We start from the raw sequence: 16098 nt of genomic DNA, 5'->3' as shown, positions 1-16098 counted from the left end.
TGATCTTTAACTGAAGAAAATGCCAACCCAACATGAAGCAGATCACACAAATAAGAGATTCAGAGGAACCTTTACTGAGGGCAGAACCCGATGATGACAGAGGCACCAGATGGAAAATCTTTTCACTTGTGACATATATGATTTTCTGGTAGTGTGTTTCCTGGCCTTCTACAGAACCCAAAGCATTTCCTCAGAAAAAAGGTGCCTAAAAGGGATCAAAACCCTATCACCCACAGTGTCATCTGAAGACTGTCCAGGTTAGGATGGATAAGAGACCCCTTTGCCTTGTGTGAGAAGATTCACGCGGTGAAGTAATGTGTGGTGACTGCCAAGTAAGAAAGAAGGGTGGAACCAATGCTATCTGGGCCAGGAGGAAGTTGCCAGCAAGATTTTGGGAGAGTCCTGCTTAATATCTTGTGCAGAACGCATGGCAACAAAGAAAGAGGGAGGGAGCGTAAAGAAACATCCCCTTCCCAGAGGACTTGGGACTCTGGAATAGAAAAGAGAAAGTTCTCTGTTGACAGGAGAAGCGAAAAGATCTACCTGAGGAATACCCCACCGACGGGCAATGTCCAGGAACACATTTCTATGAATCATCCACTTGTGAGCTTGTGTGCTTGACCTGTTTAGACAGTCTGCCACTAGACGTGCTCTGAGGGAATGTAAACTGTCTGAAGAGTCACTTGATACTGGATAACTAGATCCCAAACCTGAAGAGGTAATTTGGAAAGAAAGGACCTTGTGTCCCCACCTGCTTGTTGGCATATTGCATCATGTGGCATTGTCTGTGAAAACTTTGAGACACCCAGGTTGAAAGAAGGAATGAAAAGTTTGCAGAGCCCTCGTCTCTTTTATGTTGATATGGTCTAACCTCTGATGAGGAGGTCAGAGACCCTGAACCTTCAGGGGGCACAGGAAGCACTCCATCCCCATGTCTGAGATGTCTGTAAAAAGCTCCTGAGTGGGAAATGGAGCTTGAAAAGGAATTCACAGATTGAGAGGGAGTTAATGAATCCACCAATGAAAGTCGAACTTGAGGCAGGGAAGAAAAGTCACCTGTATCTTCAGACGGTGGTAATGTTGAAGCCACATTGATATGAGGTAAAACCATAGTTTCCTCATATGCAGCCAGGTGAGAGGCAGCATGGGAATGGTGGAAGCCACGAACCCCCAAGACCCTGAGAAATTCCCTGGCCATGACAGATACCAGTGGAAAAAGGAACTGGACAAAGCTTATCACAGACAGAGCCTTGGGGCAGGAAAAGATGCCAACATGGGAACTGTCTGAAGCCTGCATCAGAGGAAAATATAATCCTGGGAAGGCATCAGAACTGATTTCTGGAAGTTTATGGTGATTTCCAGACTGTGTAATAAGCAAGTAGTAAACTGGAGATCATAAAGCAGACTGCTGGGAGAAGGAGCTCAAATAAGCAGATGATTTACATAAGGAAAAATACCTCAAATCCTGCAAAAAGCAATGATAGGAGTGATGCACTTGGTGAATACCCAAAGGGCAAAGCAGAGAACTGAAAATGCAAGTAAGAGACAATAAAAACTTAATTTCCTGAAAGAAGGACGGATGGAGATGAGGGTGTGCATCCTTGAGATCCAGAGACATAAGAAAAGCCTGAGGCAGTAGGAGAGGAAACAATGTCTGAAAGGATAGCTTCCAAAAGGAAGGAATCTTGAGAAAGGTGTTTAGTCGGAAAATATTCAGAATTGGTCTCCATGTGATATCCTTTCCTGAGACCAAAACCACTCTAGAATAAAATCCCTTCTCTACCTGTGTCAGAGATATGGCTAAAAAGGTCCCCTGATCCACAAGTGTGAAGAACCTCTGGAAAATGAGAAAGCTGTTCCTGAGGAGGTTGAGGAATGCCTGAAAATGGAGGAATGGACTTCCAAACCATGAAATATCCTTGATGGATAACAAAGAACCCAAGAGTCAGAAGTGATTCTTAGCCAATTTGGAAAAGACAGGGAAGGGTGGAGAGACAAGGGAAACAGCTAAGGGGAGGGGAAAGCAAATCATTAAACAGAACAGGGCTGGTCTTGAAAAGAAAGTTTCTTGGATGCAGGAGTCTGAGGAAACTTGGAACACACCTAGAACCCTTCTTACCCTTTGGAGGAGGGTAAGACTGCCTATAAACAAAGGCAGATTTGGAAAGACAGTTCATATGAAACTTAGAAATAGGAGAAACAAAAATATGCTTCAGCTCTTGCAAGGCTTTGCCTTTGTCCTGGAGGGACTTAAGGGTCAGCTACAACAGATCCAAAAAGACTTTCATCCAAAGAAGCAGCTGAAGTTTTGCCTCTATATTGTTAGGCGGACCTGAAGACAAAGCCAAGAATACTGCCTCATAACTGAACCAAAGGCAGCAGTCCTGGAAGATGGAAGATGGAAGCTACATTTGACTGCATGGCGAACAACTTGTGAAGTGGAGCCCAACAGGGAAAGGGCTAAAGCCTTCCCCTCAGAGTCAGGAAAGTCAGAAATCACCTTAGATACCGGAGAAGGAACAGCCAAAACATACCTGGCCATATGAGTCTGGAAGTTAATGGCCTTAATGGACAAGGTGGCAGCAGTGTAAACTTTCTTGCCCAACCTTTCCATGGCCCACTATCCTTATCAGAAGGCAGCAGCTTTGTGGAGGGCAACAACTTTGATGACTTGTCTTGGAGACCAGCACCACAAAAGGGTCAGCAGAAGAGCATTTAAAGAAATTTGCACTCTTCAGGCACCTTGTAGAACCTTTCCATTTTTTTTGGTGCAGGAGGCCGAAAACCAGGGGCTACAGAAGCTGCAGAAAAAATATCAAAAAGGGCAGCTAAAACAAGAGAAACAGGCTTCATTTGTAGGAGGCTTATAATACCTTTTTAATATCAAAGACCTGGGAACAATCCTATTTAAAACAGTTCATCATGCGGCCAATGGTACCCCCAAAGGAAAGCTCTTCCTAAATGGAGTCTGAACTAAAGGAATCCTCCTCCTTTGACCCACATTCCAAGGGGGAAGGGATTTTGGAAGAATAAGCAAGGGAATCTTCCCGAGTCTAGATCTCATATGAGGAATCTAATTCCCTAGGCCTCTTGACTGGAGTGAAAGACGGGGTGAGCAGGAACACAGACCCCTTGAGGTGATTCAAGTCTATCAAAGGATCAAAATAAACTTTGAGGGAAATCCTGCCATTCACATTGGGGATTCTTCACAACAGGTGAAATATGTGATTTACCTTTTGTTTTTTTCTTCTGCAGGACATTCATTCGAAACAACCTTGGACGGTCAGACTCCTGACGTGACTCTACAATAACTGAAGGCATCTCCTCCCTCATTAACACCTGAGGAATGCCCCTTGATCCCTCAGATATTACCAGCAGAGGGTCCCCCTTAACATCAGATATACATACATTTAAAAAGCCTCAGAGGACATGAGAGAAGCTGGATCCTTGCTGGCCTCCAACTGGGTCACTGCAGAGGGACCGAAGCAAGCACCGGATGGTCTTCAGGGTTTCACCAGCCTCTAGAGAGATGTCGGGGAGGATGGACAGCAGCTGGATTGGGCTTGACGTTTTTTGTTTTTTTAGCACAGATCTGGCCCTCAGGACAGGAGGATTCTACCATAGCACCCTGAGCCAACAACTTAAGACACGGACTCTCAACGTACATGCACAAAGAGAAGAGACAACTATGTAGGGTCTTAGGCACAAATGTCTGGCAGATAGAACACTGCATGATCATGGGACGCATCCAAACAAAAAAAAAAGACACTGGTTGTGAAGGTCTTTATGGTGAATCTGCTTCCCATACTGACATTTTTCCTTTCTTGATAACTTGAATAAAATAAAAAAAACAATAAGAAAAGGAGGAAGAAAAAACTGGGCACTTGTCTGAAAAAAAAAAAAAAAAAATTGGTAACCAGCCCAGCAGAAGGGCATTCAGACTGACATTTGATAATGGCATTTGGACTGGCGGCAAAAAAGCACCGGGTGTTTGCGTCCGTATGTTACCTTTATGCCCTACATATTGTGTGGGAGCATAGGTGTGATGTATAGCATCTACAATAGCTGAAGGCTTTGGCATACTGGCTAGACATTGGGCTATCCTTGGCAGGAGATCTCTTAAGTCAGGGGTTCCCAAATTGTGCACCGCGGCACCCTGGGGAGCCGTGGTTTCCTCACAGGGGTGCCACGAACTAATAAGCTTAGCTGCAAAATAATCCGTGAATAGTTTACGGTTTATTTTGCAGCTAAGCTTATTAGTTTGTGGCGAACTAAGTCTAGACCTACACTGCAGCTTTTTAGCAGAACTGGCATTAAGTATAGCAGTGGTCCCCATCCACTAGGCCGCGGACCAGTACCGGGTCGTGGAACACTTGGAACCGGGCTGTCAGTAAGTGAATGCCTGTATGAGTGTGTGTGCGTGCGTCTGTCTGCATGTGTGAGTGAATGCATGCATGAAAGCAAAAGAGTCTGTGTGTGTGTGAGATTGGGAGAGTAAGAGCGATGTGCGAGTGAATGCAGGTATGAATGAGGAAGTGGCTGCGTGCGTGTGTGTGTGTGTGTGTGTATGAATGAGGAAGTGACTGTGTGTGTGCATGTGTGAGATTGGAAGAGTGAGAGGGATGTATGAGTGAATGCAGGTATGAATGAGGAAGCGACTGTGTGTGTGAGATCAGAAGCGTGAGAAGGATGTATGAATGAATGCGTAAGTGGGTGTGTGGCATGTGGGTGTGAGACTGGGCGAGTGAGAGCGATGTATGAATGAATGCTTAATGGGTGTGTGGCGTGTAGGTGTGACAGAGCGATGTGTGAATGAATGCGTAAGTGGGTGTGTGGCATGTGGGTGTGACAGACAGTGAGTGATGTGTGAATGAATGCAGGCATGAATGAGGAAGTGACTGTGTGTGTGTTTGATCAGGAGAGAGAGAGAGAGAGAGAGAGAGAGAGAGTGATGTAGGAGTGTATGCAGGTATGAATGAGGAAATGACTGTGTGTGTGTGTGTGTGTGTGTGTGTGTGTGTGTGTGTGTGTGTGTGTGTGTGTGTGTGTGTGTGATTGGGAGAGTAAGAGTGATGTGTGAGTGAATGCAGGTATGAATGAGGGAGTGACTATGACTATGTGAGAGATCGGAATAGACTGAGAGCGATGTGTGCGAATGAATGCAAAAGAGACTCTGTGTGTGTCTGTGTCTCATGGGGGGGGGGTGAAGAGTGAGAGTGATCCCTGGCAGCAGCAGCAATGAGGTCTGTGTAAGTCTGGACCATACCACTGGACACACAACCTCTCACCCTCTTAGATCAAGAAATCTGGACAAAGCCAAAAATAGTGGGGGTACAAAGGCACAAAATAGGAACACAAACTTAGAAAGTTGATAGAAATGCAGGTTTTGCATTAGCATGAATTTTCTGAAGGATATGAAGTTTGAAACTCAACTGTCTGTCATTATTTTCTGACTTCAACCTCAATGATCTGCCAGTGATTTGCCAGAAAACAATTTTATGAGAAAAAGACCAAAGATATGAGGCAAAAATCTGGACATTATACAAAAATCTCTACAGTTGAGGTATGCTGGACAGAGTCAAATAATAGGGACAGATTTTAAATATTGCTCTTATAAACTTAAAGTTAATAAGGTTGCCATTAGGTTTGCTTACCTCTCAACCATAGTAGATCAGTGTTATGCTGTTAAGCAGAATGTACATTTTTTTTTTGGTAAATGTCTTTTTATTGCACTTTTGAGCTTTTCTCCCCAGGTCTCCTAGTCCAGTCGGGAGCCTTGTTAAACAAATGTCAAATAAATAAATAAATGAAATATGCACTTTATGCGCGCCATGGGAAAACCTGGATTCAGCAAGGGAGCAGAGAATCGAAAAAGTTTGTTGACTGCTGTCTTAAGTGAAGAATACTGCAACAGTGATATGGAAGGACATCTAAAACTTCAAGATATCAACTAAAAACTCAACAAAATACTTACTTTAATGTTCCATGTGTGTTGTCCATCTCATCCTTTATTCTTACTGATGGGTCTGATCAGATCTCTCTCAGCCTTTACATAAGCTCAAGGTCCTCAGCCAAGCTCGTGAACATTCTACCTACCCATGATGCAACTGTTCTATAACCTCAGATCTTGTTTGCCCTCCAGTACTGACTAGAAATATACATTACAAAGAATATGTAACCAACACATTACACAAGACATACCCCCAGAGCCTGTAGAGTCCTATAAAGATCCAATTAGAGCTACTCGGCCTGCCAGGAGTTGGACTGGTGGGTGGGTTGTGAGAATAAAGGACGAGATGGACAACACACATGGAACATTATGGTAAGTTACATAATGTCTTTATGTGATGTTGTCAATCTCGTCTTTATTCTCACTGATGGGACCTCGTCCCTAGCTACCTAATTCTTGGGTGGCTCATGGGAGTATATTCCTCAGAACCATAGAACCAAAGGATGCTCTACTCCTAGAGGCCAAATTCAACTTGTAGTGAGTAACAAAGGTATGTGGCTCAGCCCATGTTGCCGCAGCACAGACAGTGTCCAAGGGCAATCTGGCTTGGAAAGCTGCTGAAGTAGCAACTGACCTGGTAGAAGGAGCTCTAATAGGATTAGGGGTAGACTTTTCACTAGAATTGTATATGAAAGATAAACATTGGGACAGCCAATTGGATACTGTTACCATAGAAACTGGTTGGCCTTTCTAATGTCTGAATATGAGATAAAGAGCTGATCTGACTTTTTGAACTGTTATAGACAATTACGTTTCTATTTTCACAGGACATCACATCTAAAAGGTGGAGAGTGTACTCTCCTTTGTTTTGAAAATTTGGAAAGAATACTGGTAATTCAATAGACTGGTTGAGGGTAGTTCCCGAAACCACCTTAGGTAAAAAGGAAGTGTTTGTTCTCAGAGAGAGAGTGTCTTTATGAAAAATTATGTATGGATGCTTAGAGGATAGGGCCTGTAACTCAGAAACTCTTCTTGCTGAAGTTATGGCTACTAAAAGAAGTGTTTTCCATGATAAGTATTTCAAATCACATGTAGCAGAAGGTTCGAAAGGCAGGTAAACAAGCTTTGACAATACAAAATTCAAGTCCTAAGGTGGAATAGGGTTTCTGTATGGAGGGCAAATCAAGGAAGTACATCTGGGGAAAGCTTTACAAAGTCTGTTAGAAATTATAGCGGTACCATTATCTCCTATGTGAAAATTAAAAATTGATGCTAATTGAACCCTAACAGTAGCTACAGCAGCTCCCTCACTAAATAATTTGGCTAAAAATTCCAGAATAGAATGTAAAGGTGCTGTGAATGGATCTATGTGATTAAGAGGGTTCCTATTACCTGATCAAACATTTAGGTTAGCGAATACCTAAACGTCGATCTGGTAACAGCGAAAGCAAAAAACCACGAACAGACAATTTAATGCAGGGAAAGAATTCCCTTGGCTGTTAAGTGGATTTTGCCCCTTTCCCCACTGTAGAGCGATCTCAAAGTTGGTATATTTAGTTAGGGGAGGTGTGGGGGCTCAGCCCTTCACTTCATTTTTGTTTAAAATGAGGCCGAGGGAATTCATTCCCTACATTAAATTGGCCGTTCGCTGTTTTAATTTTTCGATATTACCCAGTTCGACATTTGGGTATTCCCTAACCTAAACGTTCGATCGGGTAATATAGACGCGGTTAATATTAGACCAGGCCACAAAATCTTTGCCATTTACTCTTGTACAGTTGTAGGAAGAGAGCAAAATGTGTATTAATGGAGAAGAAAGCAGAGGAAACCAGGCTATCATGGGAAGCGGAGTAGCCAAGCTGTCAGTTTGAGAGTGTGTAGGCTGGGATAAAGTTCTCCTGACGGATGTTTCAGTAGATCCGGAACTGGGTCCAGGATCCATGGTCCCTTCTGTACATGAGGCTGGATAAAAAGTAACCATATCTGATGAGGCCAAAAGGGGGTAATTAGGATTACTGTGGTCTCCAACAAGCTTGCTTTCTGTAGAAATTTGGAATCAGAGGTATTGGTGGGAAGGCATAAAGAAGTTCTGGGGGCCAATCGTGAACAAGTGCATCGCTTGGTGACTCCCCCACCAGGGGGATCAGGGAAAAGTAGTTGCGGCATTTGGCTTTGATGGGTAACGCAAAGAGATTGCAGCAAGACTGGCCCCATTTGCAGAAGATCTCTTCTGTCACTTTCTGACTGAGGGAAGTTGGACTTCCCTGGTATATGTGTTGCCATGAGAAAGCGGTTGGAGGCCTCTGCCCGTTGCCAGACTCTCAGGGCTTCTCGACATAAGGGGTAAAATCTGGCTTCCCTTTATTTGTTTATATACCAGACCACACACTGACTGAATTGCTAGTATACCTAGGAGGAGAGAGTTCTGAAATCCTTGCAATGCTAGGAGCACTGCTCTCATCTCTAGAACATTTACATGCAAATGGGCCTCATGTTCTTGCTAAGTGCCTTGGACTGCATTCCCAGATAATGCCCTCCCTTACCTGGGATGCGTCCATAGTCACTGTAGCTTGGGGGAGAAAGGGACAGCCTTGGGAGACTACAGGAGAGTTGAGCCACCACTGAAGGTCTCTTTTGTAAGAGTTGATTATAATCTTGTGCGACACTGGAAGATCCCAAAAAGACCACTGTGTCGAAAGTAGCCACTGGAGGATTCTTATATACTGTCGAACTACTAGTTTTAGCACAACTGAAGCAGCCATTTTCCTAGAACCTGTAGGACTAGTTTGGCAAAAGCCTTGCTCTTGTTGATCAGCATTGTTACATAACGGCGAAGATTGTGTACTCTTTCTTGGGGAAGTTTTGCTGACATGACTGTGTTTGTGTTCCTATGAAAACCAAGGATTGACATGGCTCTAGAGCAGATTTTTTTGTAATTTATGGTGATTCCAAGGGATGAACAAAGTTGAACGGTGTAAGTCCCTGGCTTTCTGAAGAAGATGACTGGTTGCGGCGGACATGAGCCAGTCATCCAGCTATGGAAACGCACAGAATCCTTCGCATCTCAGGTGAGCTGCTCCTAATGCCATGCATTTGATAAACACACTGCGGGCTGTAGTGAAACCAAAGGGCACAGCTCGAAACTGGACTTGACTGGCTCCTAGCAGGAAGGATAAAAATCTTCTGTATCGCCTGCTAATTAGAATGTGGTAGTATGCATACTGAAGGTCTATGGAGCACATCCAACTGTCTTTTTCCAAGAGTGGAAGTATTGATTGTAGTGTTACCATCAATAACTTGCTCTTTTTCACAGACCTATTTAGAATGCTGAGATCCAAGATGGGTCTCCAGTCCCCCATTTTCTTTGGAACTAAAAAGAATCTTAAGTTCTGAATCCTTTCTGGTCAGCGGGGACTTGCTGGATGACTCTTCTGTTTAGCAACTTTTGAATTTCTAAGGTTGCCTGTTCCTTTGGACTGGGTGGAACACCCAGAACTGATGTGCTTATAGGAGCAGGATAGGCGAAGGGAATGCCATATCTCCTGAATATTATACTCTGCACCTATCTGTTGTTTGTGATGTCTTGGCAGGTTTCTTGGTGCAGAGACAAATGACTGCCTCCAGAGGTGAGCAATCGGGAGTGTTGATAGGGTCCTACAAAGAAAGATTCTCTGGAGTCCTGAATATTCGGGCCTCCTCTGCCGTGAGGACAGCATCTACCATTACTGTTCCCCCCTCTGTCCCCGGGGGAACTTTCACCTTGTGTCCTAGAAAGACCTGTGGGATTTTCTGAACCACATTTTTCCACTACCCCTCTGACCCTTTGGAAAGACCCTGATGGGCACAAAAAAAGTACTCCAATGGCAGACAAGGTCTTGCCTTCTTGTTCACACCTGGTGAGCGTTTCCCTCACTTTCTGCCCAAAAAGAGAGGTGCTGTCAAAAGGGGCAATAACAAAGGTAGACTTGAAGGGCTCCGCGAAGTCACAAGGGCACATCCAGGCCAGTCTCTGAAGAGCAACACGTGAACCCGCAGCTATACTCATTCCATCTGCTGTATATGACATGAGCCTCATAGAAGAGTTTACTACAGAACTGAGGGTGTTGAGCTGAGCATTAACTATCTGCTACTGCATTAGCTACAGCTCCTTGGACGGAGTCTATGAGTTCATTTAACAGGTTCCTCTGTAGCCTAGTGAAGTGGGTAAGGTAGTTCAGAGACCGAAGGGCAAAGGACGCTGACGAAAACACTCACTTTCCAAATCTATCCATAGTCCTAGAGTCTTTATTAGTAGGATGGATAGAGGAGCTAGTCTCAGATAGCTCCTTTTTAGTGGCCACCCCCACACCCATGGCATCAACTGCAACTCCCACCCCCACACCCATGGCATCAACTGCAACTCCTTTAGTCAGAAACCCTTTATCCTTAGGGGCAGTAATGAACTTTGTTGGCCTTCCAGGAGTAGGCTCTATGGAATCTGGTGTCTCTCAAGCCTTCCTAGAAAATAAGTCCATAAGCTTGTCGGAAGGAGGAGTCACCCAACAGGAGGAAGCGCGAGACCCAAAGACCTTCAGGTAAACAGACTCAGCCGAAGGGGGGTTGGACTGCCAGTCACCTCCCTATTTAAACAATTCCAAAGGAGATATCTTCAGGAGGTGACCTTGGGGACCCTTCTGCTTTATCGAGGTCAGTGTCTGATGTGACAAGACTCCTCTGGGGAGTCAAGGTGCTTCCTTTTGCAGGTTCTCTTCTGAGGGACCTCCTCAGTGGGATGCTCTGGAGAGGTTTCAGAAGACGGAGGAGTCTCCTGGTGGACAACCTGAAGCCTGGGGTCTCTGCAATTCTGTGGAAGGGTTACTTGAGAGGACGAAGACAACTGGCCCGTAGAGGGAGGAAGATTCAATGAAACATGTGCTGCAGACTTGGTAGGAGTCAAAACCCTCCTCATAACATCGAAGGCAGACTGCCCCCGCCCCGAGGACTCCCTTGGATCCGACAAAGAGATGGTCGGAGCTGAAGGCATCCACGGAACTGGCGACAGAAGTTCCAAAACCGAGGTAGGAGAAGAACTCACTCATGCTGAAGCCCCAAGAGGCAGAGGCAGAGTCAGATCCGGACAGATCAGAGCTGGCTCCAAGGATCCGACTGGGAATGTCAGCTCCTAGAGGTGTCCTGCTTCGAATGGAGGGAAATGCTCAGGGTGAATGTCTGCTCCAAGGAAACAGATGGTCCTAGGGCAGACACAGACACAATCTGGAGATCGGAGTCTTCTGGCTCCAAAACCAAAGGACGGATCAGAGGAGGAACAGTTTCTGGGGGGGGGGGGGGTGGACTGTGTCAGATCAGATTCCTTTGGGTTGGATCCAACAGAAGTTTGGACAGGGACAGAGTCTTTGGCAACCTCTGCAAAACCATAGCCATGTCTTCATTGGATAGGCTCCTAGTAGACTGAGTAGGAAGACATGGGGACCTAGATTTAGCCAGCAGTGGTGATGGGAGTCAGGAAGTCACTGGTTCAAGTGAAGGTGATTGGCGCCAACGTGGAGTCCCAGTCGGCACAGAAGACATTGGAGTCGAAGGTTCTGTCGGCTCCGATGTACTCTTGGATCCAGGAATGACCTTCTGCTCCACAGATACTGGGGTGGAGTAGAGAGTCAAGGAGTTTCTGGTCTCGGCTCTGACGAATCTTTTAGAGCCGAAGATGCCCTTTTTAAAGTCTTGTCCAGAGATTTTGATGACTCTGAAGAAACAGCCTCTAAAAAGGGGGGTTTTAATAAACCCTTTAAAATCAACTTATTCTAAAGTTCCATAAGCGCTCTCTGATTAAACCCGTGACATATGGAGCAACTGTCTTGGAGATGAAGAGGCCCCAAGCAATAAACACTGAGAATCTGAGAATCATTAAGGGGCACCTTCTTCCCTCATTTTTCACACTTTTTGAAACCTAAAGGTTTCCCTTCCTGCTTTTGAGACACAGTACATTAAACACATACCTTAAACTCACACACAAGTACACTGAAGCAGCACTAGAAGAAAGGGGGAAAAATACAAAGAGAAAACTTTTTTTTTTTTGGAAAACACACAAACATTGTCCTCTAACTTAAATGGACAATTAGAGGCGGGAAGGAAAGGGAGAGAAAATTATCCTCCAACTAAAATGGATGATTAGGGAAGGGAAGGAAAGCGAAAGAAATTTGTCCTCTAAAACAGACAACAAGAGGTAACCCTCTAACTTAAATGGATTTGAAACTGGGTAGGGAAGACTCACACTAGCACACAAGAATGTAGACTGAGCAAGAAATGTCTAAGATAATAATTATAATTCAAGAGTTAGAAATACTTAGCCCAGAGCTAAGACGGAGACGGAGGAGTCTCCTGGTGGACAACCTGAAGCCTGGGGTCTCTGCAATTCTGTGGAAGGGTTACTTGAGAGGACGAAGACAACTGGCCCGTAGAGGGAGGAAGATTCAATGAAACATGTGCTGCAGACGTGAACCTCTTCGCTGTGCAGCAAACAAGATCTGAGGTTATAGAACAGTTGTATTATGGGTAGGTGAAAATGCCCACGAGCTTGGCTGAGGACTTTGAGCTTCTGTAAAGGCCGGGACGGAGCTGATCCATCACTGAGAATAAAGACAAGATGGACAACATCACATCATAGTACTTGACAATTTGAATGTTCAATGAAACATTACACATGTTCAACAAAGTCAATTACATTTCCTATGTAATACGTCATTCTTGATTTGAACTTTTATTAAGCAATACCAAAAAAGTATAGAATGAACAAAGTCAATTAAATGATTTCCTAAAAAATAAGAGACTCCCATTCTGAATTTTTGTTAAGCAATGACAAAATGCTTGACTCAATGCTGAACACAACGATTAGTAACAGCCTAAGCTCATGTACACAAAAAGCATAGTGCCATTTCACATAATCACTTAAGAAATGTTGCATCTGATTGCCCCCACCAAACAGAATTCACTAAGAGCTGGATCTTCATTCTCCGACTGTCCTCAGTGACCCAAAATCATACAGAACTACAGTACACTGTCACCACCACTAGTACATGGTGGAGATGCATCCTGGCTCATGCCAAAGGAGATGAATAGAATCTATCTTGTGCCAAGCATCAACTAAGCCAAGATGGCCAAGACTACACTGTATGTGAGTGAGTACAAGACCAGAATGTGCTGGTTAATACTGTACTGTGTAAAACAAGTAGATGCTAGAACAGAATTAGGGAAAAAACACACACTGCAGACTAACCTGTATCCAAACTTATTCATTGCCACAGAGACATGCTTGGGATTCCAGGGGTCACAGACATACATGTTGTAGTCATTCTCTGGGATCAGGTCAACATCGTGAAGAAAAAGGCAGTCCCAGTCCTCATCTTTTAATGCCTCTTTCACACCAACATTCAGCAGCTTTGCACGATTAAATGTAGAGTTTCCAGCCTTCCACAAGAAATAAATACATTAATAAAACAGAAGCTTGAACAAAAACAAAACAATAAAATACTGCAATCAGGAGCTGTTTTGAAGCCTAAAATAACATGCTGACACATCAACTGTTTTAACCTGACTGCCATTACTTGCAAAAAACTCAAAACAAAACAAAAAAAAACAAACAGTATACAATGTCTAAATACATCTGTCTGGCTCCCACTATATCTACTGAGGTAGTACATCTCTCCTAAAACTACCCCGATCTTTAGTATCTGTCCTCATTTCTTATTTACTAATATTTACGTGTACTTATTCCATACATGCTTGCAAGTCTCCTGATGTTTTTATCTCTGCTGCTTAATGCCAAGAGGTATTTCTAGGCATCTACTACCATTCAATGGAGCATTATTTCTTCATATCCCTTTTACACTTCATATTTTCAGCACAGGACTTGCCTACTAATGGGACAGCCTCCTATGAAAGAACCTTTTTCTACTGCATCCAGTCTTATAAAGAAAGTACAGCTATGTAAGTAAACTTGCCATAACAGTAGATGCTTGAATGATCACTGCTGTACTAGCCTACGCTACGTGGGTTATATCCTTCAGAGGATATTAACAGCTGGCCAACTTCCAAAAACTAAGCATCACATTTCATGGCTGGCCCCACTTGTGAAAAATGTGGTTCGCAATCTCCTGTTTTAGGGACCATTCGTGAGGCATTAGAATTTCTCTGCTCAATTTCTCCTCTATCACCTTGGATGTCCACAGAATATGAGCTGCAACCAGAAATCTTTGAGAAGAGACTGCCCACATACTCTTTGAGCCTCTCGACACATGGGGTAGGATCTGGTTCCACTTTGTTTATATACCACACTACTGACATACTGTCAGTCTGTGTTGCAATCCTACCTGGTGGAATAGAGTTCTGGAATGCCTGCAATGCCAGAAGAGTTCTGGAATGCCTGCAATGCCAGAAGCATCACCTCTAGGACATTGATGTGCAGGTGGTACTTGTGTTCCTGCCAAGTTCCTTGGACGGTCTTTCCCAGATAATGCCCCCCCCCCCAATCTGGGAAGCGTCCGTGGTCACTGTGGCTACTGGTTGGGGGAGAGTGAATGGCCTGCCTGAGTTACCTGGGTGGATTGAAGCCACCAGCACAGGTCTTTCTTGCAGGAATCTGTTATGAAGATCTTGTGGGACATGGGTAGCTCCTGCATAGACCACCGAGGGAAGAGTAGCCACTATAGGACTCTCATATGTAGACGTGCTAGACGTACTACAGTTATAGCAGCTGCAATGGTGCCCAAGACCTTTAGAACAAACTTCACCTGTACTTTCTTTCTCAAGAGCAAGATGGACACTTGATGGCGCAGTGTCTGTACCCTGTTGTGAGGCAGTTTTGCTACCACGTTTTCTGTGTTCAACTCTGCTCCTATGAATGTAACATGCTGTGATGGCAACAAGGCAGATTTTTCGAAATTTATGGTAATGCCCAGTTCAGAGCATAGATGAATGGTGGTGTCTCTTGCTTTGGTTAGTAGATGCTCGGTGGTGGCAGTCAGGAGCCAGTCGTCGAAGTATGGAAACACCTGGAATCCTAGACACCTCAGGTAAGCTATGACTACTGCCATGCATTTGGTAAACACTCTGGGGGCTATAGTGAGACCAAAGGGCAGAGATCGGAAAGTACAGTTGTGTACACTTACCATAAATGTAGATGTTTGAGTGTATTCACTGTGGCAGTCATCACCTATGGGTTATCCCTGCTGTGGTAGCCCTCGGCTGGCCTGAATGCCAGAGTCAATGTTTTTCTGTGTCAGCTGCTGTCGCTTGCTGACTGATGTCAGGTCGTCAGTGCTATAAAGCAAGGCAGCTGACAACATTACATCAGTTTTTCTTGCCCTAACCAGTCAGAAGCCCAAGGAAATATGGTAAAATGGTCCTGGTGGCTAAAAGCCACCGTGAGAAGCTTATGTCTTCCTAAAGAAAGAAGATATAAGGGGAAAGGAGGGCGGGAGGGAAACCAGGACTGCAAAAGTGAATACAGTCGAACATCTACATTTACGGTAAGTAGTCCACAGCAGATGTAAAACACAAATTTTAATAACAGAATAAAATGCAGATAAGCGCTTTCGGAATAAACTTCATCAGATCGAAAATGCATTTCAAAACTATAATCTTAAAAGTGCAACAGCAGTCACAATCAACAAATCAGAACAAAGTAAATTATTTAGTATCTATGCATTTAAAAAAAAAAAAAAAAAAAAAAAAATACACATATATATATATATATATATATATATATATATATATATATATATATATATATATATATATATATATATGCTCTTTGAGATGTTTATACTCACATTTATTTTGATTTTGCACATCATGAAGAAGTACAAGAGAGTATACAGAGAAAGAGGTTGGCGAAGAAGTGGGACTGTCAAAGAGATGAAAAAAGTACACAAGAGTACAAGGAGATGAGGTGCATGGCAAAGAGAGGTGGTGAAGGCTAAAAATAAGGCGTATGAAGAGTTGTATAAAAGGGTGGACACTAAGGAGGGAGAAAAGGACCTGTATTGGTTAGACAGAGGGACTGAGCTAGTAAAGATGTGCAGCAGGTAAGGGTGATAAAGGATAATGAGGGAAATGTACTCACAAGCGAAGAGAGTGTGTTGAGCAAATGGAAA

At 43.9% G+C, this 16098-nt stretch overlaps 1 protein-coding gene across 2 annotated transcripts in view; it reads right to left on the bottom strand.

Moving 5' to 3' along the window:
- Window positions 1-16098, bottom strand: part of LOC122791616 (beta-1,4-galactosyltransferase 3-like) — a 1219943-nt gene that overhangs the window by 390781 nt on the left and 813064 nt on the right. For both annotated transcript variants that reach the window (XM_044059417.1, XM_044059416.1), the window contains exon 5: window positions 13221-13411. In XM_044059417.1, the coding sequence (XP_043915352.1) occupies window positions 13221-13411 (191 nt within the window). The remainder of the gene's footprint in view (window positions 1-13220; window positions 13412-16098) is intronic.

This window comes from Protopterus annectens, chromosome 17.part0 (assembly GCF_019279795.1).
Source record: "Protopterus annectens isolate FY-2018-M chromosome 17.part0, PAN1.0, whole genome shotgun sequence".
NCBI classification, from domain to species: domain Eukaryota; kingdom Metazoa; phylum Chordata; order Ceratodontiformes; family Protopteridae; genus Protopterus; species Protopterus annectens.
Note: the sequence above shows the minus strand (reverse complement) of the source record. Positions and strands in the feature narration are given on the sequence as shown.